The sequence below is a fragment of the Strix aluco genome, chromosome 18 (genome assembly GCF_031877795.1).
Source record: "Strix aluco isolate bStrAlu1 chromosome 18, bStrAlu1.hap1, whole genome shotgun sequence".
NCBI classification, from domain to species: domain Eukaryota; kingdom Metazoa; phylum Chordata; class Aves; order Strigiformes; family Strigidae; genus Strix; species Strix aluco.
Genome location: NC_133948.1, coordinates 11342698 through 11364348, shown reverse-complemented (window position 1 = coordinate 11364348; position 21651 = coordinate 11342698). Strand labels below are relative to the sequence as shown.

The following is a 21651-nucleotide window of genomic DNA, read 5'->3' as shown; positions in this document are numbered from 1 at the left end:
GCTTAATCAGCACTTAAGAGCTAGCAATGAGGTATGGGAAAACTCACATTTGCACCACGTAGCAACCAAACCCAATAGAATTATTCTGCTGGTGGTACATAACCTTTGTGGATGCTAAAATATGCATTTTAAAAGGTGTGGGTTCTTGACTCTTCACCTAGTCAATGATTACTTCTGCATTCCTCTGGTACTGTGAATTCAAGCGTAATGAGTTTCAACGGGTTAATCTCCATGAGCAGCGTAGTACAAATATCAAATAGTATGGTATGTTTTGAAAAGCTCTTAAGGGAAGATTAGTGGTTACTGCTACAAGGATACATTGTCCCTAGAAAGGGGTTCACTGCTTGAGAAAGGATATTCAAAGGCTATCGGTACATAAAGATCTGTGCAGAAGGACAGGATGGATTTGCAAATACTCGAGAGGTAAGGGGGATTTAGAAATTACCTTCATTAAGCCATTTCCATTGGCCTGGAAGTGCTGTGTGGGATTTCTTATTCAATAGAATATGGGACAATGTGACTTTTTTTAATGTATCAGATCAAAGCTTGCCAGAAGAGAATGATAGGACCTGACTAACCAGTCTGAATATGCTCAGGTCTAATAAACAACTTGTAGTTTAATGGCAGGAGAGCATCTGAAAACATCTTTTGCAACAGTTGGGAGAATAGAACTATTTTAATGAAGCATTTTGATTTTAAATTGGGAGTGAATGTAACAGTGATGTTCTGAATGAGTTTATAAAACTTTATTTTGATAATTTGCATTTTTGAGATTGAGTTTTCCAGTTCTGGATTTCTGGGAGGTTCCCAACTAGAATACACTGTGAAAACCATTCTGCCTTTATTTTGCCTTTCTGCCTTTTTTCACTACATAGTTTATGTTGAAGTGTCTTAAAATAAAAAAATGTGGAATCTGATGCTAAAATTTTTGCAGGAAAACATGAAAGTTTTTTTGGGAAAAAAGTTGCTTCAAGAGGAAATCATTGTCTCTTTCTCAGTGAACTTGGATCTTACATTGGACAGAACACTACATGCCATTAAGCTTCAGAAAACCTAACTCCTATGGAGGAGTTGCAAATCTTGGTTACAGTAGCTCTCTTTGTGAACAGCATGGTGGAACAGGTTGCTTTATTCAGGGACTTTTTGCCCAATTATCTCTGCCTTGACATCACAGCAATAAGTAGGGACCACTGATCTGCACTGAGGCCTGTCTCCTTAAAATTCATCTGTATGCACATGAGCCCTCAATGTGCTAAAGGTTTTTAACCTGCATCTGAGGGGAGGGAGGCAGCAAGTCACAGAGGGCACAGGCCAGTTGGACAGGAACCAACATGGAGGCACCAGCTATGAGGAAGGCTTTTAACTGAGTTGACTGGAGTTACTGTACTTCTCCAGGGACCGCTCTGTCTCCCTGCTCCAGGCATGACCAGTGCCTAGATCTGAATTTGGAAGCCTCTTTGGGCTTCTTCATGGCTTGGCTGAACTCTACTTTAGTTCCCTTATCACTGGTAGAGATGAAGACGACATAAGTTTTCAACTTAAATATCTTGTGATGGATAAGTACAAGAACTTCATCGGTTTGAGTTCCAGCTTAATACCAGAACATATCTCCTGTCTCATTGTGTGGCCTAGAATTGACTAGACTTAAAATATCTGCTCATTTTGAATGCCAGATACTTCAATATTTGAGTCACAGTTTTCTACAGAAATCTGTGTGAGATTTGAGTTGGGAATGATTTCCTTAGATACAAGAGGTGGTTGTTAATAACTTGTTTAAAGTCTCTAGAAGGCATTGTGTGGATAAGGTAGAAATAGTTATGGAAAAAATGCCTGCTAGTCACCATGAAGATCAGTACCTGATAGGAGATTCTGTCTGCCTGCGTGGTTGGTAGCGGAACCGGAGTCCTGATCAGAGACAGTCATAGTAAAAGGCCTGAGGGGAAAAAAATATTTAGCACATAAACTTGTGGAGCAGAATCTCAAATGGCTTAAGTTCATGTCTTACTGCAGTAGCTACAGGGCAAGGCTGCATGGGAAGGCTTATATGGGACCAGACCTTTGTGTGTGAGTACAGGACAGAAGGCCCAGGAAAACAAACCCTTTTCTTTTGGGACTGTTCTCAAAAAGAGAGTGCTCAAGAAGTTTGTCTCTCCTAACAATGCCATAGAAGAGCAAGTGTGAACGTATCGCTAACAAAGTTACAAAGTTTTCTGCCATCTGGGCTAACACAAACATGTTAGTGGGTAGAAACATTGCACCTGAGCCATTCCAGTTCAACTCAAGAGTAAAGATATGTACAGCCTGCACCAGCTCACCCACCACTACTGTGGGACTATTTGCAATTGGAGAGCTTGCACCTCGTAGGCAGGAAGCAGGCTTAATGTTACAACTACGTTAGTAATCTTCACACAATCCTTGTTGTGTAAGGTGTTTATCCCCTGGCCTTTGGGTAATCATGGCATATATTAGCCTGCCAGAACCCAAGAACTGTAGATTGTGTAATGAGGAGTGGTTGATGGGGAATGGGCAGCCTAAGCTTTGGATCTGGCATGTGAGAAGGCATAACATGCCCCAGAAGGCTTAACAACCAGTTTTAGTAGGAAAGGGGCAAAGACCCTACTTAGTTAGCAAGGGTCATACTAAATCTTACAGAACTGCTAGAAAACAGGTATGTAAGCAAAATACAAACAGGATAACTCGAAACAGCAAACAAATCTTGCAAACTTTTCTCCTTTTGGAAGTGGAAGAAAAGCTGAACTCACCAGAAATAGCCATGAACAGTCCCAGTATACTTTCTGTATTGGTTTTGTCCTAATTTTCTTCAGTGCAAGCTCTCTTGGAGCAGATAACCCCAGCTAATTAGCTGCTCAGAGGCTGATGACCCTGGATATTTTTGCAGATGAAAGCAGAAGTTGCTGACTGTTGTCCTTACTGATATGGTTAGCACAATTATACCTGGGAATTTAAACTGTCTTCTGGCTAACTGGGTGTGCACACAGACTCTGAGTGCAACGGCTTCCCACAGATAAAGGAATAATTTTTTTCCTTACACTGCCTCTCAGTGAGCTCCCAGTGATGAGGAAAGTAAGGCAATAATGGTGCGGGGAACAAGAACCAGCTTGGTAGTTGACATGGACCCCCCCAGCCATTAGCACAAGGATGGATATAACTCTTTCTTGACCTCTGAATATGGCCTGGGACCCTGGCAGGATGCTGGGAACAGCCCTTGGGAATGAGTAGCCTGTCCTGTCAAACAGTGCCTACACCTGTAGCAATACAGGATGTCAGTGATCGACTCTGCATACTCAGTCCTGAAGTATGGCATCGGCGCAATCAGCTCTCTTACAGTCTTATATACACTTTAGAGATGGCTCCACCCGTGTGATCAGTTGTAGGCACCTTCATTAGATTGTCACGTAATGCTGGATCAGTAACGGGACATTTGTGTGAACAGCCCTTGGGCATCTGCTACCAAGCTCTTTCAAGGCCTCTGTTGGCTTATACTCCTGGGGCCCCTTGGCAGTCTTGTGGCTGTTCACTTTACATACGTTCTCACTCAAAAGTCACTGACAGTTCACTCTATACAACAGTAGATTGTGAAAGCGTTATTTCAACTGTTTGTTATTAATTATTTAAATATGAAAATGTTATTGATCTGGATTAGAGTTTGAGTTTTATCAGAAGAGCATAGCCTATGTCCTGTGACAAGATGTCCAATCTATCCTTGCATAACATGTGCTGCCTGGGGAAAGTAAGGATGGATGTCTCGAAGCTAATGGTCAAGCATTGGCTCCTGGGCTGAGGGTGGGAGCACAAGGAACTCTTAGGAGTGGATGCTGAGGTATGCAGCTGTTGCAAGATGGGTTTAAAGCAGAAGCCTGTTGGGTTAAAGTTTGTGGTTAAAATTTTAGGCGTTGTCAGTGGATGCTTCCTTTATTACTTCACTCAAGAACAAGGCAGTGCCTCACCATACCTGGACTCCTCTGTCATCCTCTGATATCCCACTGTTCTCTCTCCCCTGCTTTCTGGCTGTACATTTCCTCTTTCTCTTCTTTTGGTTCTCCTGGCACTTTCCCTGACCATGGTGTGGTCACCTCTATAGTGTGCCCCAGTCCTCTTGGCAGAGATGGCAGACCCTGTATGCCCTGCCTGACGCTAGCTAGCCTGTTGCACTGGGGTTCTTTTAATTCAAAAACCCCATGTTTAAATAAGGTTGTGAATGTTGTGACATATCTGAATACAGCTCAATGGGGTTGCTCGTATAAGCATAACTCTGATTCTTGCTGGTCCTCCTCCTCTCCTAATATAAATTAAGACAGACTATCAGGCTACATTTTAAATTCCATGACTAGGATTGGCTGTTGGACCTTTATAACAGTGAGAAATAATCATATTGCTTTTAATGGTTTTATAGCCCCTCTCTCCTGGAGACCTATTGCTGCTGCCAAGCAGTGCTGTGTGACTGAAGTGCTAGCCAAGCTTCCAAACAGCTGAATTTGGCAGAGAGCTGGAGGTTAAAGCCAGCCTCAGCAGACAGTAGTTGGGAAGCCAGCTCAGGTGGTGGCCCACAGCTGCTGCTCCACTCCCAACAATAAATCATTGTGGGGACTTGACTTCAGAGCCGAGGCTCAAAAAGACCATTGGTGCAAAAACTCAGCTGTTCCTGCAGTGCACCTACCAGGGCACAGGGCAGGTATGGAGAGGTGGGTTAGAGAATGGATATCTGCAGGCTCCTGATCCATCTCCCAATTACTGTACCGCAAACAAAAAGCCTGTTCAGCTCTCTGCTGTGTCACAGTTAGGAAGGCAGTAAGGACTGTGCAGGGGATGCTTCCCTCCAGGGTCAGCCTGAAACAGGTTAAGGAGCTTATGGGAGTTGAGCTGGCAGTTAAGGCGGAGAGGATTATCCTCAGCTGAGTTTGCTCTCTGTACCGTTGAAGAAGAGAAAGCTGCAGATCTTTAGCTCATACATCTGCTTCTTCCTTAGGATCAATCTGACAGATTGTACAGATGCACTTTTATTAAGGGCATTCCCTCTTTCTGGCCCCACTTGGGTCCCAGAGGCCCAGCCCAGAGGGCAACCCAGTACCACAACACAGTGCAGGGGCAGTGCCCAGCAATCGGTGTCTCTTCACGGAAGTCTGTGTGCTTGTTCCTGTCCCCAGCGGTGCGTGTCTCATCCTCGCCCCGGGGGCTGGCGGCAGGCCCAGAGCTGTGCCTGAGGCATATGAAGTGGGCTGGAGGCCCTTTTCAAGGTCTGTGCACTCACCGGACAGCTGGGCACTCCGCGTGGAGCTCTTAGGGGTCTACAGGAGATGCTCATGAGTGTCATCCAAATCCAGAGAGGAGGTGAAAGATGGGAGAGCAGAGGTACTATCTGAGGTTTCCCCTTCTCCTCTCCTGCTCTCAGAATAACTTGCCTGACAAGGCAGTAAATCTTTACAGGAGCCTGGCAGTGAGGCAAGCAGTCGTGGAGAAGAACTGCACAGCCCCAGCCAGGAGCCTATGGGTTAACACATCAGCCTTGGGCTTGAGTCACCCCAGGCTTGCAGGACAGCCAGCATAGAGCAGCCTTCAGATGAAACAAAGTACCTTCTGCCTAGCTGGGGCACAGATAAAAGATCCCATGGCATTTCTTGTGAAGCCTGGAGGAGACTGCCAGTGCTGAAGCTGAACTCTCTCTGCCAACAAACAAAACTGTCTTTAAACTCTGAGGCTGTGTGTGAGCTATTGTTGGGGACACAATGGCTTCTCTGTTTCCCTGCACAGTCATTGCTCTGCAAACGCCACTGATCTCTTTTAAAAGCAGTTGAGTGTAAATCAAGTTCTAGAACCTGGAAGGAGGTTTCATCCATTTACCTTTTACTACCGTCAGTTGACATTTGTTTACAGAACAGCAGATACAGTCGATTTACACTCTGGTTTGAGCTGCTTTACTTGGAGATGGACATCTTTAGTGCTCAGACTGACTCACAGATACGGGGCTTGGATACCAAATGTGTATCTCCTAATTTAAATAACAGAAGTGAAGGCGAGGTTGAGGGGACAGTGCTTGCTAATCTCCTCCCTCTGAGAAAAGTTTCGGTTTGGCTGGCCTGGCCTGTTTCCTCTAGTTCACGCAGTGCTGGCACACTCACTGCTCCCTAATGCTGCGTGTGCTGCTGCTGCAAGGCACTGAGTGCTGCCCTCGCTGCTGGAGTTTGCTCTACTTTAGGCTGTTGAATATCTACAGGGGGTGGGGATGGTGGATCCACTCTTCACCCAGAATGCCATGGATTGGCTTGTCTCGCAGGATGGCAGATGTTTCGGTAAGGTAAAGGGCATCTTGGCTATTGCACAAGTACAGTACTCACGGTGAAAAACCAAAGCTGCACTACACAGGGGGAAGTTAGTCCCTAAAGGCAATATGATGAATTTCGGTCCTTTTTTTCTGGAACAATCCTGTAATGGGAAAGGAAGTGGGTCAAAGAGAAGCTGTTGAAGCTGTATTTCATAACTGTCAGTCCCAACATAGGTGGCAGTGACTCTGCATCCCCTCAGTAGCTCTTGACACAACCTGAGGTGTATCTGCAATATGCTTGCTGGAGAGCATCTTGGTGTCCTGTGATGGCTCACAGATGGACTGTAACCCTGTGCACCCCAAGAGCAACTGTGTGCAGGGCTGGGAGACATGGAGACATGAACACTGGGTATTGCTCTCTGGAAGTGGTGGGCTCATTGGAAAGGTGCTCTGGCCAAGGGCCCTGAACAGGAAGGGGTGCTGTGCTCACACTGGGGTGTGCCAAATAGCTTTGGCCGAGGTTGCTGGCTAATGACTAAGATGTGTTTTGCACTGGTCCCTGACAAGCTTCTGGACAGAGACTCCTTCACAGACATGGTATTTAAAATAGTTTAAATTTAAAAGTCAAATTTAAAAAAAATTTTCCTCTTAAGATGTGAGTCATGACTAACACCAATTATATTCTGCTCCTTTGATTTCCCTTCTCATCTATGAATTTGCTATTGCTGTATGAGGTTACCTGCCTGTTACAAGACAGGTTCTTACCCAAGTGATAGTTGCTGGTTTGAGGCCTTTTCATTGCTGGTACTGTAACACTTCAGAGCTGTTACCAAGGCTTTCCAGGAGCCCCTGGGGTGCTCACTGAAGTAGATCACTTGGCAAATAGTATGGCAGTGATGGGTAAAGGGGAAGCTGGTAAAAGCTTTGGAGTTGTTAGAACAGTTGTTCTGCATGGAGATGGCAGGGACATAGAGAAATGGTACCAGCAGTGCCCATAGAAAAGCTCTTGATATGAATTTGAGAGGAAATATTTCGGGAGACCCTCTTCATGAGAGGTTCAGGGGAGGAGGAAGCTGTTCACTGCCCACAGCTCAGAACTCACTGAAACCTGATAAAAACTGAGGGCTGGAAAAATGGGAAGAAGTCATCTATATAGCCTCACTCTGTGGCTATGAAGTAGGGAGGAAGAGGTCAACACAGATGGCTGCTAACCTGGCAAAGCCAGCCTGCCTCCAGGGTGTGGGCAGGATGCAGTCCTTGACTCCATCACATTACAAAGGAGGCAAAGGGCCTGCCAGAGTGTGTTGGAGGGGGGAATCTGGTAAAATGTCTCTGGTATTGCTGACTTGATTTGGGAACTACATCAAATCCAGTCTGACACCAGGCCCCTGTCCTCCCAAGCAGAGCAGTAATTTAAATGCTTGCGGAGTGTCTAAAATCCTCAGAGCATAAAGTCACAAAGAGCAATCGTTTGTCCTCTCGCCGCTGAAAGGTAACAGTAGCAGGACATCTTGAACATCCCCTCCCCTCTTGGTATTCTACTTCACTTCAAAACAGGACATGCCCTGATGTAACTGAGGCCAGAATTGGGCTTGAGCCTCCCCTGGCCACTCCTTCCCAAACCCTTCCATGTGCAGAGCTGTTGGCTGCCGGGCGTAGAGGGGGAAACAGTGGATCTGAAAGACGGTAGATGAAAAGACTGTTCTTGTGCCTGATCACCTGCTCCCTAGTTTTCATGTGCCCCAGAAGCAGCAAGGTTGACGATCCTGTCTCTTCCCACAGGAAGATGAAGAAGCGCTATGTGGTGGCCGGGGTCCTGACTGCAGCCCTGCTGGGGCTCGTCTTGTTCCTGGGACTCTTCTTCGGGCTGCGCTCTGACGCGGGGGACACACACACTTATAAGAGGGCGGCTGTGGCTACAGACGCGGGGCAGTGCTCAATAATTGGAAGGTACCCGCTAATTGTGCTGTGACTCTCATTAGCTCTGACAGCTCTTGCACAAGACAAAACTGTTGTTTCTCCGATGTCCAGGTGCAAGCCTGGCAGTTGCCCAGCACAGATAATCTCTAATCTCCCTATAGAAGGAGGAGGCTGTAATAAAACCTGGTCTTTTACCATGCCTGACCAATGTTACTGCAGTTGCTCAAAGACAATATAGCAGGCAGAGATTTCCTAGATGCATGAACAATGGGAACAAGAGACGGTTTTCAAGCTCCTTTTAAAAAGCATTTATCAAGCTGTCCTCCAGTTCTAGATGCAAGTGCTGCAGATTTCAGGCTCCTCAGAGAGTTGTCATTTCTCATGTGTGATGAATGTGTCTGGGATGCCTGTCCCCACACATACTTGGACACATCTCTGTTTCCAAGCTAGTTTGGAAGTGTCTCTAATGAGGGCTGCTCTGGTCTGCACCTAGACCATTAGGATCTGTTCTCTAAGGTGACAAAAGCTCAAAACTTCCTATTTCTGAGGAACCTGTAGACTGGGTTTGGACAAATGTGCATTAGAGGATCTGTCCTAGCTGCTCTGACAAGATGATTCCACTGCTCACAGGTAGCTGAGACACTGTAACATGTCACCATACGATGCCTTCTCTTCTGCTGCACAGGGACATCCTTCAGCAAGGTGGATCAGCAGTGGATGCTGCGATTGCAGCTCTGCTTTGTGTAGGACTCATGAATGCTCACAGCATGGGCATTGGAGGGGGCCTCTTCTTTACCATCTACAGCAGCACAGGTAAGGGACAGGGCCATACACATCTGGAACAGTGTGAGAACTGTTTAACTAAAGCAGGTGATTTATCCTACCTGAGTGAAGGTAAAAGACTGACTCTCACAGCCTCTGGGAGAACATGCTGTCCTCAGAATAATTGCCAAGAAACTGGCTCACATTGATCAGACTTCTTCAGCAGAGACCATGCCTGTGTGTTGAGTCCAGAGCTAAACATCATCTTCCTTGCTCTGTCATTAAAGGAAAAGTGGAAATCATTAATGCAAGAGAGGTGGCTCCAAAAAGAGCATCGGAGGACATGTTTGGGAACAACACACAGCTCTCTCTGAAAGGTACGGCAAAGGCTTTGGGGGGACCACACAGCTCCAACATTAGCTGCTACTGACATGTCTAAATTAAGAACATCTCTTATGGTTAGGTTCTTGCAGATCTACAGGATTTCTCACCTAGGAATGTCCTCTACTTACACAATCTGCAAACTCTGTCCTGGCAAGGAAGCTAAAAATAATGTCCTTCAAACTAGTCAGTCACCTCAGCACTTTCTGCTTTTCACGTCATGAAAATGCAGGTGAATCCAAAGCACTGAGTATGACCTGTTCCGTATCTGCCATCTTTCCTTCCCACCTCTTTGAATAAATCTTTGTGGATCAGCTTAGTTCTTGTCAGTTCAAGTGTTCTCCCTAAATACCTTTTGGGGTGGCTTCAACTAACGGTTCAGTGGCTCCAGAGAAGAAGTAGTAATTTCCTTTTAGGGAAGTGTTTTCTAATCAAAAATAGAAAGAAATACTTACTAGTTCTCTTCATGGTCACTCCTGTAACCAAGGAGGAACAGCACCTTGGAGAGGGTTTGAGAAGTGTGTTGAGCTTCTGGGAGATGCCAATAAAAACAGGATCAAGGCAAAACTCTGCACCACTGATTACTACAAGTAATCAATCTATTGCAATTGTCATGAAAATGCTACAACAAAGTTTTTGGCTTAAGTATGTACACAGTCTGGGTCCTCTTACTGTAGGGTGTTCTCCTCTGAAGGATTGGAAACTGCAGGCAGCTATGATAGCTTCTGTGTTCTGAGCAGCTTTTCTCTGGTACAGAGCCGACTGAGGGGAAATGACCCAAAAACCTGAGTTATCAGCAAGAGGACAGAGGTGTTTCAACAGTCCAGAATATGTAGGCATAGATGTCAGACAGAAAAATTTTTAGCATTGTATGCATACACTGAGCTGATCATAGCATACGTAATCCCTGCCTAAAACCAGGGCTGATGGAGAAGCCTGCTCTACCTCCTACTCCATTAATTGCTTTCTTTTCTTGCTATGAAAGACTAATACATTCTTTATCTGCTCCAGGAGGACTGTCCATCGCTGTTCCAGGAGAAATCCGTGGGTATGAACTGGCTCACAAACGTCATGGCAAACTGGCATGGAAAGATCTGTTTCTGCCCAGCATCAAGTTGGCAAGAGAAGGATTCCCTATTGGGAAAGGCCTTGCAGCAGCCATCAAATCAAGAGAGGAGTCAATTGAAAGAAATCCCTCACTGTGGTAGGTAGAGCAGTTGCTGTTCTGTGCAGAGAAATTCGGGGTAACTGCATCCTAGCTGAAAAGTCTCTGTGTTTGTGTAATGTAGCGTCTGTGAGGAGTGTGCCTCCCCTCCAGTGACTGTACTCACTGTACCTGCTGATGTTATTCCAGCTACCTGAAGGTGCTAAATCATGTGGCAAATTTTAGGAATGTTCAGTCCTGACCTTTAAAGGGAGATAAATTCTGCTCTTAAGGTCCATTTGTCTGAGCAAAGGTGGAAATAGAGTACATGCTGGGATTAATCTGTGAGATAGCAATGTATTTTCTGAATCCTCAGCTTTTCCTCACGCTGTAAGTGCACCAAGCTAATCTTACCTGCATTTGGGGCAATTGCAGAGTCTCCTTGAACATCTCATCTGCTGTCAGGTAGTGGGAATTTGGGTCATCTCTTACTCTGCAGTCAGCCTTACTCAAGCAATGCCTCTGACCATCCACTTCTGGCAATGACTATGAACATGAAGGGTTTTAAATGCTCCTCCACTTCCTCTTTCAAACCCTTGGTGACTATGTCCAGCCCTACTGGAGATCATACTTAATCCTCTCTTTTCCTTAAAATCTCTGCCAGCTGCAGGTTGGTTTCCAATCCAATTGGGATGTACAGCCTGGGCCTATCTCCTGTACTTCCATCTGGCGGGTCCACAGCAGCACACTCATGATCCATGATGAGGGAGCTAGAGAGGAAAGTGTCTACCTCAAAGTGCTCTGACAAAGAGGGATCGAAACGCATTCTCCTGGACTCACTGGAAGCTCTGAGCCTCATAGCTTCATAGTCTGTGCTCTAAACTGAACTGCTTGAGTTCAAGGACTATGGCCCCTCCTGGGCATCTTGAGGCAGTTGTTGGCCCCTTGGGCAGGTAGGGAGGGTGGCCTGCCTTGGTGAAAGAGATCAGCACTCCCTCCTGCGGGCTTCACTGAGCAAATTCTGAGCAATGTGGAATCCTAGGTCAGAAACCACTATTCACTTTTATGTCCCAGTGCAAGATATCAGGACCCCTGGGGCATGGCCCAGGCAGTTTCTCTTCTCTCCAAGAAGCCTCTAGCATGAACACTCAAATACTGTGTCAGCTGGTACAGGTACACATAGTGTTGAACTTGTCTCTCAGACCTGATCTTCTCAATCTCCTTTCTCTGTTAGCGAAGTGTTCTGCAGAGGAGGGAAAATTCTGCATGAGGGCGATATCATCAAGATGCCTAAACTAGCCAACACATACGAGACTATAGCCAGTGAAGGAGCAGATGCCTTTTACACAGGAAGCCTGGCAAAACAGATCATCGATGACATCCACAGTGTAGGTGAGAAACAGGACATCTGTCCAAAACAGCATGAGTGACCCTACTGCTGCGGCTCAGCATCCAGGGAGGAGCCAGTGACCTGCAGAAGCCTTGGAAGCGGGTCAAGCCTACTGCCTGAAATGCTGCCTCTGAGATCTGTGGCAACAGGACACCCAAGAGAAGCCATTAGCGCTTTAATGGATGCCTTTGAAACTCAGTCAGAAATGGATAGTATATACTGTGCATTTCTGTACCGTATAGTCTAGCAAGTCTATGCGTTTCTGGATATAGCTTAGTAGATACGTGCTGTTTACAGAGCCTGAATCCAACAAGTTTCTACCTAAAACATTATATACGTGGTCCTGTAAACTCTGAGCTTGTTTAATCTCTCGATGCCACTAGATGGTGGTAGTATCCTGTCCTTACTAGCTAGCTTTGGCTAGCTTCAGTGAACCTCATATGCATAAGTCATTCACTGGCTTTATTTGTGGTGGTTAATTACTGTCTTACCCCTTCTGATAAGAAAGGCAATGGAACATACAAATTATTCTGCTTGTGGGGTAGCACCAAGAATCTGCACCCAAAAGCTGCATCCTCCTCCTATAAACAGCACTCTTAAGGACGTTTTGTTACCTGACATTGCTGGTGTCCTTTGTAAAAAAAGATGGATCACCAGATTTTTGGCTGCCATAAATCAGCCCAACTTCAAGCTTAGGCTATCTGAGCCTCAGCTGGATCTATCAAGGAATAAATTCATCTCCCGTGCACCCATCTTTGCTCTCTTTACCTTGCAACTTTTTGGATTTGTCTGTGTTCCCTCCTGTCCTTGCTGTGATACATGGTGATGGAGTATTACCTTCTCTTCCCACTAGAGATCACATAAACCCACATCTGTAGTCTCCTTCTCTTTTCCAGGGGGCATTGTCACATTGGATGACCTGCGGGACTACAATGCAACAGTGATCGAAGACCCCATACAGATCACGCTTGGGGAGTTTACCCTCTACACGCCTAGTGCCCCCCTAAGCGGCCCCGTGCTAGCCCTCATTTTCAACATCCTGAAAGGTGAGAGTGCCACTGAGCAGTGCCTCATGGGCAGCAGGAGCTGGGAGGACTCCAAAGACAACGCCTTTTTTGTTTTGGGAGCTGGGCCTCCCTTGATAGCCCTCCAGCAGGTGAGAAGTCTGAGACCCCTGGAGGGATCAAAGATGCTGAAACATTCCTCTTCTGCCGTAAACTCAGGGATGTCACCTTCCTACTGGAAATACAGGTGTGAGAGGAAAAATATGCTCCTGGTTGGGGCACTTCCAAATGAGACGGAAAACAGCTTGTACTTGAGGCTTGTTTGGAAAACCTCTCTACAAGTACAAATCCTGCTGATGACTCCCACAGCGCTCAAAACTACCAGAGCTCTTGTGTTCTCCGTGGGGAGATGAGGACAGTCCAGTGACTGCATCTCTGTAGAGACTGGGCTTCAAGATTATACCATTTGACACAATTTATTAGCAGTCCATTGACCATGTACTTTCCTTTGTGTTCACAATCATTTTTCTTCTGTTGCCAGGATATAATTTCTCTGCTGACAGCATCAAAACCGTGGAGGAGAAGGGTCTGACTTACCACCGCATTTTGGAGGCCTTTCGCTTTGCCTACGCCAAGAGGACTTTACTGGGAGATCCAAAATTTGTCAACATCACAGAGGTATCTGGCAAAAACCTTTTCTTTCTGCAACACCAAGGTTGACTGGATCATGGCTTAAAGTTTTTGTGTGACTAAACTTTGTAGGGATGCTCTGTGCCACCTCCTATTGACAGGCACTGAAATATCTCTGAATCAAAACGTGAAGTCCTATGTGATTCATGGCTGAGCTGTGAGGGATATAAAGGGAGGAAACCTTCCTGCTGTAAGGAAAAACAAAATCCTCAATTCACCAGGAGTGTTTGAGTATATTTAGGGCTAACCCTCCCTGTTTTCATAGTGTTTGAAGCCTTATTCACTAGATGACATTCCAGCATCCTTGTGGCTCTCTAACCACAGTCCTGCCTGTAGTAAATGGACCAACGGATGGGGAGGGGTGAGGCAGGAACCCTGCTTTTCCCAACTTCACACTTTGTTCTTTTACTTCTGTGACTCTCCAAAAGCAGCATGATCTGAGCCCGGCCCAGCTTGATGGCCACAAATTTGCAACTTACAGAGCAATGATCAGAGCTTGCCTTGGTCTAGTCCTCTCAACCCGATCCCTCTCCTCTCATGTCTGAAGCAAATGTAACACTGCTTGCCTACACCTTACAGCAGTGTTGAGGACAACTTTCCATAGATCTGCAATAATGGATGCTGCTTAACTTCCTACATAAAGGGGTGCATTGTAACAGCTGCTTCTGTGGCTGCTTAAAATGCTTTTGGTACAATGTCCATCTTTCAAGAAGGAGGAAAGCCCCTGCTGGAAAACTATAGCCTCACTGCTGGGATTTGCCACTCTTCCGTGGTCTGAAGTATTGGATATCAGCCTCATAACTACATGTCTCTTAAACTTAACCTGCTGAGTAACCGCCTTGGATTTCTCTGACAGGCGATCAGAAACATGACGTCCGGGTTCTTTGCGGATGGTCTCCGGAGGAAAATCACAGACAACACCTCCCATCCCGTTGACTACTATGAGCCAGTATATTACACTGGAGATAATGCCGGTACATCCCACCTCTCCATTGTGGCTGATGATGGCAGTGCTGTGTCCGCCACCAGCACCATCAACCAATAGTATGAGCTCAGACATTACTTCCGTGTAGGCCTTTGCCATCTCCCTAGTGGCGGTTCTGTGGTTGGTATAACACATCACTGAACTGTCCTCTCTCTAGCGGGGTAGTTATGGGTAGCACTGGTCATGGGCCCTTCCGCTGAGCTTGCCGGTCAGCTCTTAACACTGAGGCTTGTGTGGCTGGGTCAGAGGACAAGATGTGTCCTCTCTCACGTTGGGTTCCACCACGAAGAAAACATTCACTGCATCTGGATCTTCTCATAAGCAGTGGTATCGCTCCTGGCTCTGATTTCCCAGGCTTCTGGAAGGAATTTGAGCTAATACAGCTGGCCTGGAAGTGCAGTGTTTGGTGTTGAGTGCTGTCAGGAGGAGCTGTGTTCTGTGCATATGGCCTGAAGTTGGGGGGTGAAGGTTCTTTTTGTCCATAGAAAATGTCTCCAGCTTGACACATCTAAGCACAATCCCAACCATTCCCAAATGTGCCAGCCTTTTTGCTGTGCTGCCACTGAACGGAGTGCAGTACTGCCCAGCTGGAAGGGGGATTAGCTGGACTTAGCTGCTGTGCTGGTTTTCTCCCTGGGGTCCTTGCAGGGGAGTTATACAGCAGGGCTCTGGGCTGCCTTTCCTCTTTGTGTAGCTGTGTACTCACCGTATAAACTGCTTCCTTCCCCCAAGGGGTGACAGAATGTCCTTTACTACAGGAGGGAGTGGAAAGTTACTCCAATCAAATCCCAGGTTTCACATTGCAGTAATTCACCTGAAGCTCTTCCTGGATTTGCTCTGGTTTTGACATGTCTGCGCCAACTTGTTTTGTCTAGCTTCGGCTCTGATGTACGATCCAACGTGAGTGGAATCATATTTAATGATGAGATGGATGACTTCAGCTCACCTTACCTGATCAATGGATTTGGGATCCCTCCTTCTCCAGCAAATTTCATAGCACCAGGTAGCTGTAAACTACCTTCCTGACTCAGTCTTTTGGCTCTGTCTTGCATACTAACATGTGGTGTCTGCAACCAGGCATGGATCCGGGGCTTTCTGCAGATGAAAGCGAGTCACCTGGCATCCCTGTCAAAAACACACAACCCTGAAGGAGGAGAGGCTGTTTAAAGAGAAACTCTTGTGTATTCCTCTTTCCAACAACCAGCAATCCTTTCCCAGGGAGCTCAGTACCAAATGAAATGACCTGGGGCTGCAAAAGATTTCTTTGAACGGATTTAAGAGGGGGAGGGAGGGAGCAGCAGGAGCTGACTGCAGAGCGTTAGATGGCACTGTCCAGCCTTCTCCCTGTGCTGCCTTGGGGGCTGTAGGGCAGCTCTGGATAGATCCAGTTCACGTACCTCACCCAAGCACCCTGCCTGCTCCACCACGACTTCTTGCAGAGCCATCTCACTGCTCCTAAAGCAGGCTGGGATTCTGCTGCGCTCCTGCACCCCACGCTTTGGAGAGGGACAGGGAAGTGAAAGGACGGAAAGGGAAGTCCCATGGTGCAGCTGCATCACAGACAGCCCCAGCTGGGACAGGACTGCGGAGGGAGGCACCTTCAGCCTCTGCATGAGGGACCAGGCTTAAGCTTTTCATTGCAGAAGGAAGGAGGAGATGGGTACAGGGGATAGTAGAATCCCTGAGGGCTGAACAAGACACGTCAGCTGAGTCAGGAGGGTGGATACTGAGGCTCTGGGTTTAGACGTGGAGCAGGAGCTGGCAGTTTGTAAGCTGCAGGTGGAAAGCTGAGCCTCTGTTGCATCTGTGTCCCCAACAGGTAAACAGCCAATGTCCTCTATGTGCCCCTCCATCTTGGTGGATAAAACGAAAAAGGTCAGGATGGTGGTTGGTGCTTCTGGAGGAACAAAAATAACCACAGCAACAGCACTGGTATGTGATGATATGAGCAAACTGGGGACAAGGCTGAGGAAAACTAGGTGGGGGAGAGACAGTGTTTGGGGTGAGGGGCTCAGGTCTTCACCTGTGATGTGACCACAGCTGTGGCTCTCTGCTGTGGGCCAGGGGCCTGAAAGGGAGGTTCCTGCCTGGCCTTCTGAGAGCCAGACCCCCAATGCCAACTCCCACCAGAGCTACAAAGGGTCTCATATTAAATTACTTCCTTCAGTGATTCCAGGTCTTTTCCTTTGGCAAGCTGTTCTTACAACTGGCAGAAGATTTGTGACTTCAGTTTAGCTTTGACTTCTGTTCTCTGGATCTCCACGAACTAGTCTCTTTATCTAGTTTAGAGCCCTTCCCATTCGACATCATAAACTTTGGATGAAAGTCACACGGAGAAGCTAAATAAGAACTTGGGTCAGGCATGGTGTCAGGCCATCTGACAGGCAGGCTCTCTGTGACCTGCTGTGGCAGCCACTGAAATGCCCAGCTAGACCAAAGGTGACTGCAGGAGAAAGCTGTCTCCTGTGCCAGCACACACAGCAGTTGAGAGCACCAGGCTGGATCCTGCCCTCTGGCTGAGGTAGAGGAGAAGTCTCTGTAAAAACTGCCACAAGCAGCTTTCTAAGCCCTTGATCTTGAGGCTATTTTCACTTGCCAGCAGCTCCAACCTGCAGTTTAAGCATATAAAGATGAGCCAGGTTTAAGGAAACTAGTTGCACAGTAGCCAGAAGCTGTAGCAGTATGTTTGCTGAGGCGACTGCTGTGTGTCTAACTAAGCTAGCCCTAGCTTAATCACAGCAGCATAAACCCAACTACAACAACTTAAGGATCTGATCCTTTTACTATGTTAGTGAGTCATGGTCTCTTTCCGTGGGAATTCTTCTGAGTATATAGAAGCTGACTTGCTGCAATGTACCTGTGTTATGCTTAGCCAAGAGAGGGACCACTGAAAGCAGCAAGAACCAGAAATTATGCCTTTTATGTGCTCTTGTGAACACCCTTCAGACACCTCTGCCTATGTTGCTACAAGAGTCAGGCCTCTTTGAAGACAAGTAACTAACATTAAGGCTTTTTGCTTCTCATAGACAATTATCAATTCCATCTGGTTTGGTTTTGATGTGAAGAAAGCAGTGGAAGAGCCCAGAATTCACGATCAGCTGTTTCCCAATATTACGGAGCTTGAGCAGCAAATAGAGGAGGTTTGTCTAGCTAGAATCTGGGGTGCATGCGAACTCCTTGTTGGGCTGGGTTCCTAGTGTTGGGGAGGCATGCACTTGTGGAAAATCATGAAGCTTTGCCCAATGTTCCTGGGTGGGCAGTACTGAAGCTGGTGCAGGTCAAGTACTGGCTCACAATAAGCTGTTCGAAGTGTATCTTTAGTCTCAGTTACATGGGTTTAAGGCCTGGTGCATTCAGGCGTGGCCTGCATCTGAAACTGAGGATATGTATCTTCTTGCAGTGTGATTTGGCTCAAAGGAGGTGCAAAATAGCAAACTCATCAGGGCCCAAACCATCGAGCAGTCTAAATCCAGTGACCCTCAGGAAACTCTTGACCTATTGTGCAACGTCTCAATGAATCCTGAAGCCCTGGCACAGAGCTAGCGAGGGAGGATGCACAGAGGGACCCAAGAACGAACTTGAAAACATTTTCATAGTAAAGGTCTCTGTGCAGCACTGTCAGTCTGTGAGCTGATGGCAAGATCTGCCTCGCTCTGTGTATCACTCGCCTGAGCTGGCAGCTTCATTCACCCTGAGGAATTGCACATCCCAGAGGCCTGAGACAGATGCAGTCTTTGTACATACCTCATCCCATGTCTATATTAGGGAAAATGCTCCTACATAAGGCAGCTTTCTTCATCAAACTATGCAGAAGATCCTCCTTTAATAAGCTTCTTGTTAAGGCAACAGTTGAGATAACTGCCTGCCCCGGGAAGATGCCCTGCTCTGTACAAGTCCCGTGTTTCCCCCCATTCCCAAACAGGATCCATCAGTTCTGGCTGTTGGTATATGACTAGCAGAGGCAGAATGCTCTGTGACCAGGAATAGGATTGGTAACCCACACTGAGCACCACAAATGCCACATCTTCTCAATTCCACCTCTTCAAAAGCAGGGCATCCCAGAAAGCAAAGAGAAGAGGAGAAACAGCATGTCGTTTTAGACCTACCTAATACAGACACTGAACGCTTGGGTAGTCATGGAGGATGCAGGTCGCAGACTACGGCACGTGTGCAGTTTCTCTGTCCTGTCCTCATTCACTTCTGCCTTCCAGGGTATAGAAGAACAACTGAAGAAGAGAAAACACGATACCACGCGGGTGAGCGGCGGAGCGGTTGTGCAGGCCATTCTCCGAACAGATGAAGGATGGGCTGCAGCCTCCGATTCCCGGAAAGGTGGCTTCCCTGCAGGCTACTGACGTGGCTCGGCTCCTTTTTTCAGTGGTCTAGTGACACTGAGGTGTGTTTGGGGGGAAGATCCTTTAGGTCTGCAACTCAGGGACTTCTCACAGGAAAGAGAACGAATTTACCTGTGGTTCTGTTGACAGAGCTGGGTCAGTTCTCTACAGCCATGACCGCAGTGCCTCATGCCACAGCAGTCTGCTAAGACAGGCATGTCCACCAGGACGTGCAGTACTTACTTGAAGAGTCTGTTCTGCCTTGAAGAGTTTGTTCCCTGCCTCCTCTCCATCCCATGAAGACAGATTGGGTATCCAGAGTTTCTGAAGAAGGCCCAGCTCACTCAAGCTGCAGGAAGTGTTTCCCCTGCACAGTGTCAGCTACCAGGAATGTCCCTGTCGCTGCTAGAGAAGAGATTTGTTTCCTGTTGAGTAGGTGGGAGTTACGGGACTCTGGGGACTGGGTTTTCTAAGTTACAAACTAGTAGATCTGTGCCATAGCAGGAAGCCCAGCTCTAGACTGGGATAAGCCTTCACAAACTTACCACTCTTCCTTTTAACAAAGTATGTTTCTGCTTTTCACTTCAGTTGATTATTGGAGATGAGTGGGTAAATAGGGAAATGGCTTCAAACTTTTTTATATTTCTGTTGAGAAGGTCTAAAGGGAAGATGCTACCTGTAAAACTCTGAGCACAACTAAAATAAATAAATATGGAGTCACACGTTTTTCTTGACTGCACAGTTGCTGCTGCGAAAAGGGATGGTGAGTCTGCTCAAAAGAAGCTCTGCTGAGATTTTTCTCTTCACTCCTTTGATAAAGCTATGAGTAAAAGAAAAATAGTTAAATATCCAAACCAAGCTTTTTTTTCCTCCAGTTTGCTTTTTACCACATTATACTGCAGGCCTGAAATACCAGAGTCTGAGGAAATGAAACCTCTAAAAAAGAGCTGCAGCTACTCTCCTTTGAAGGTAAGTTACCATTAATCAGACAGTTAATAACCCCTCAGAAATCCGTACTGATATGGAACGGCTAAGAGTCTCTGTACCTATGCATGAGGGGGGTTTGGTGTTTACCTACCAGAATGGACTAATACATCACATCAGAGAAACTTAGCCTAAGATCAAAACTGAATGTTCTGGGATGTTGTCAAGTTCTAGGGATGTTTATAAAATCTGTGAAACACAAGTAACAGTAACTGAACTCATCTATTTGGCTTGTTGAAACTTCCTGTCAGTTTGTAAGAACCTTAAAATACAGAATGCATTGAAAAGAAAATTGAAAGGCTGAAATTTTAGACATCCGGCACTCTCTCTTTCCCAACAGTTTCTGGAATTGAGGAGAGTCTAGCGTCAAGGAATAAAGTGATAGCTAGATCATGCTTAAAACAGAGTCGTGACTCGACATATATATTCGCTTATATCACTTCCACTAAATGAGTGGCTTTTACCAAAAGTTGCCTGGGATGTGCTCTGTGCTCTTTTTTTTCCCGAGCTGGTACTGATGATGTGTCAGGTGCAGCCAAGGCAGTCCTTATAAATAACCTAGAGTCATTGTGTTCCTTTAAGAATGAGATTGGTTTGGGCCCAAACCTGTATCCTTTTATCGCTGAACTGAGACTTTGACTTTTCTACTCCTTATAATTCCACAATAGATGCCAATCAGTGGCAGGCTGCTGTTTAAATCCAGTTTGCAGGCCATTTTAGGAAGCTTTGATACAAGTTTGTGTATGGAGCTTCAGCTGCTATTTGTTGGCCCTTTGGACTTAGGACTAGCTGAGCTCTTTCTTGGCCAAGTATGATCTGAGAAATAAACAAAATTATTGCACAGCAAAATAAGCTTATTGAAACCTTACAGTCACTGCAACAGAAAAAGCCTGTGTTCTGAAACTGGAAGGTAACTCTTTTCTGGGAAATGACTGCTGGACAAACATGCTTTCTGAAACAAGTCTGAGTAACTGCTGCGGGGCTGCTTCTAACAGTTCGTGGTACAGCAGTCTTCCTTACGTTCCCGAATTTCTTCTAGCTAGTCACAAAACTCCCCTATTATTTATAACCTATGTTATAAAAGTTCCCTTATGGAAAGCTCAGATTTTTCCATGGCTAAAAACACTTCTGTTGAAAACTGTTCTTATAAATGTGTTTGAATTCTTGACTCTCTGCAGAAATGGATTAGTTTTTTTATTTTAGCAGTATCACTACAGAGGACTGCTTTGTTAAAACTAACCTGGGCTAAGGCTTGCACTTACATGCTACATTTTTTAAAAAACCCAACCTATGGATACTTCTGCATGCTGTAATTATCTATACCTCATTTGGACGTATCTGTACATAGGACATGCACTTCTGCTTTGATACCACATTCCATTACTCACACTCCATTGAGGCTGTCTGTGTATCAATAGGCAAATGTCAGTCAGTGGTTCATACTGTAAGACCTCCTGATTTTACACTGTGGGCCATTCAGCTCCTCTGAATGTTTCAGCTACAAGAAAAGACTTCTTCCTGCTCGTGTCCCACCCCTTTGAATGAAACCATCTCTTCTGAGCAGAGACGTAATGTCTTAGTGTAAGCTGCCTGACACAATGCAGGGCACGGAGAACAGGACACATTGCCATGACTGATTCCAGCTGATTCGAAAGGCAGCTGTACTGTTAAAAGGCAATTTGGATCACGAACTGGGGGATTCATCTCCTTCCCCTGTTATTCAGACTAACTTTGCCACAATTTTCTTTTGGGAACCATCCAGCCTCTAGAAAGGCTA

General features: G+C 46.2%; 1 protein-coding gene across 2 annotated transcripts in view; it reads left to right on the top strand.

Annotated features, from left to right (window-relative positions):
• GGT1 (gamma-glutamyltransferase 1) overlaps positions 1 to 19616 on the top strand; it is a 46953-nt gene extending 27337 nt beyond the window's left edge. For both annotated transcript variants that reach the window (XM_074844368.1, XM_074844367.1), the window contains exons 2-13: positions 8063 to 8230; positions 8886 to 9013; positions 9250 to 9339; positions 10355 to 10547; positions 11722 to 11879; positions 12774 to 12923; positions 13423 to 13559; positions 14428 to 14615; positions 15432 to 15559; positions 16376 to 16488; positions 17583 to 17696; positions 18768 to 19616. In XM_074844368.1, the coding sequence (XP_074700469.1) occupies positions 8067 to 8230; positions 8886 to 9013; positions 9250 to 9339; positions 10355 to 10547; positions 11722 to 11879; positions 12774 to 12923; positions 13423 to 13559; positions 14428 to 14615; positions 15432 to 15559; positions 16376 to 16488; positions 17583 to 17696; positions 18768 to 18911 (1707 nt within the window). In that variant the 5' untranslated portion in view covers positions 8063 to 8066 and the 3' untranslated portion in view covers positions 18912 to 19616. The remainder of the gene's footprint in view (positions 1 to 8062; positions 8231 to 8885; positions 9014 to 9249; positions 9340 to 10354; positions 10548 to 11721; positions 11880 to 12773; positions 12924 to 13422; positions 13560 to 14427; positions 14616 to 15431; positions 15560 to 16375; positions 16489 to 17582; positions 17697 to 18767) is intronic.
• The last annotated feature ends 2035 nt before the right edge of the window (positions 19617 to 21651 follow it).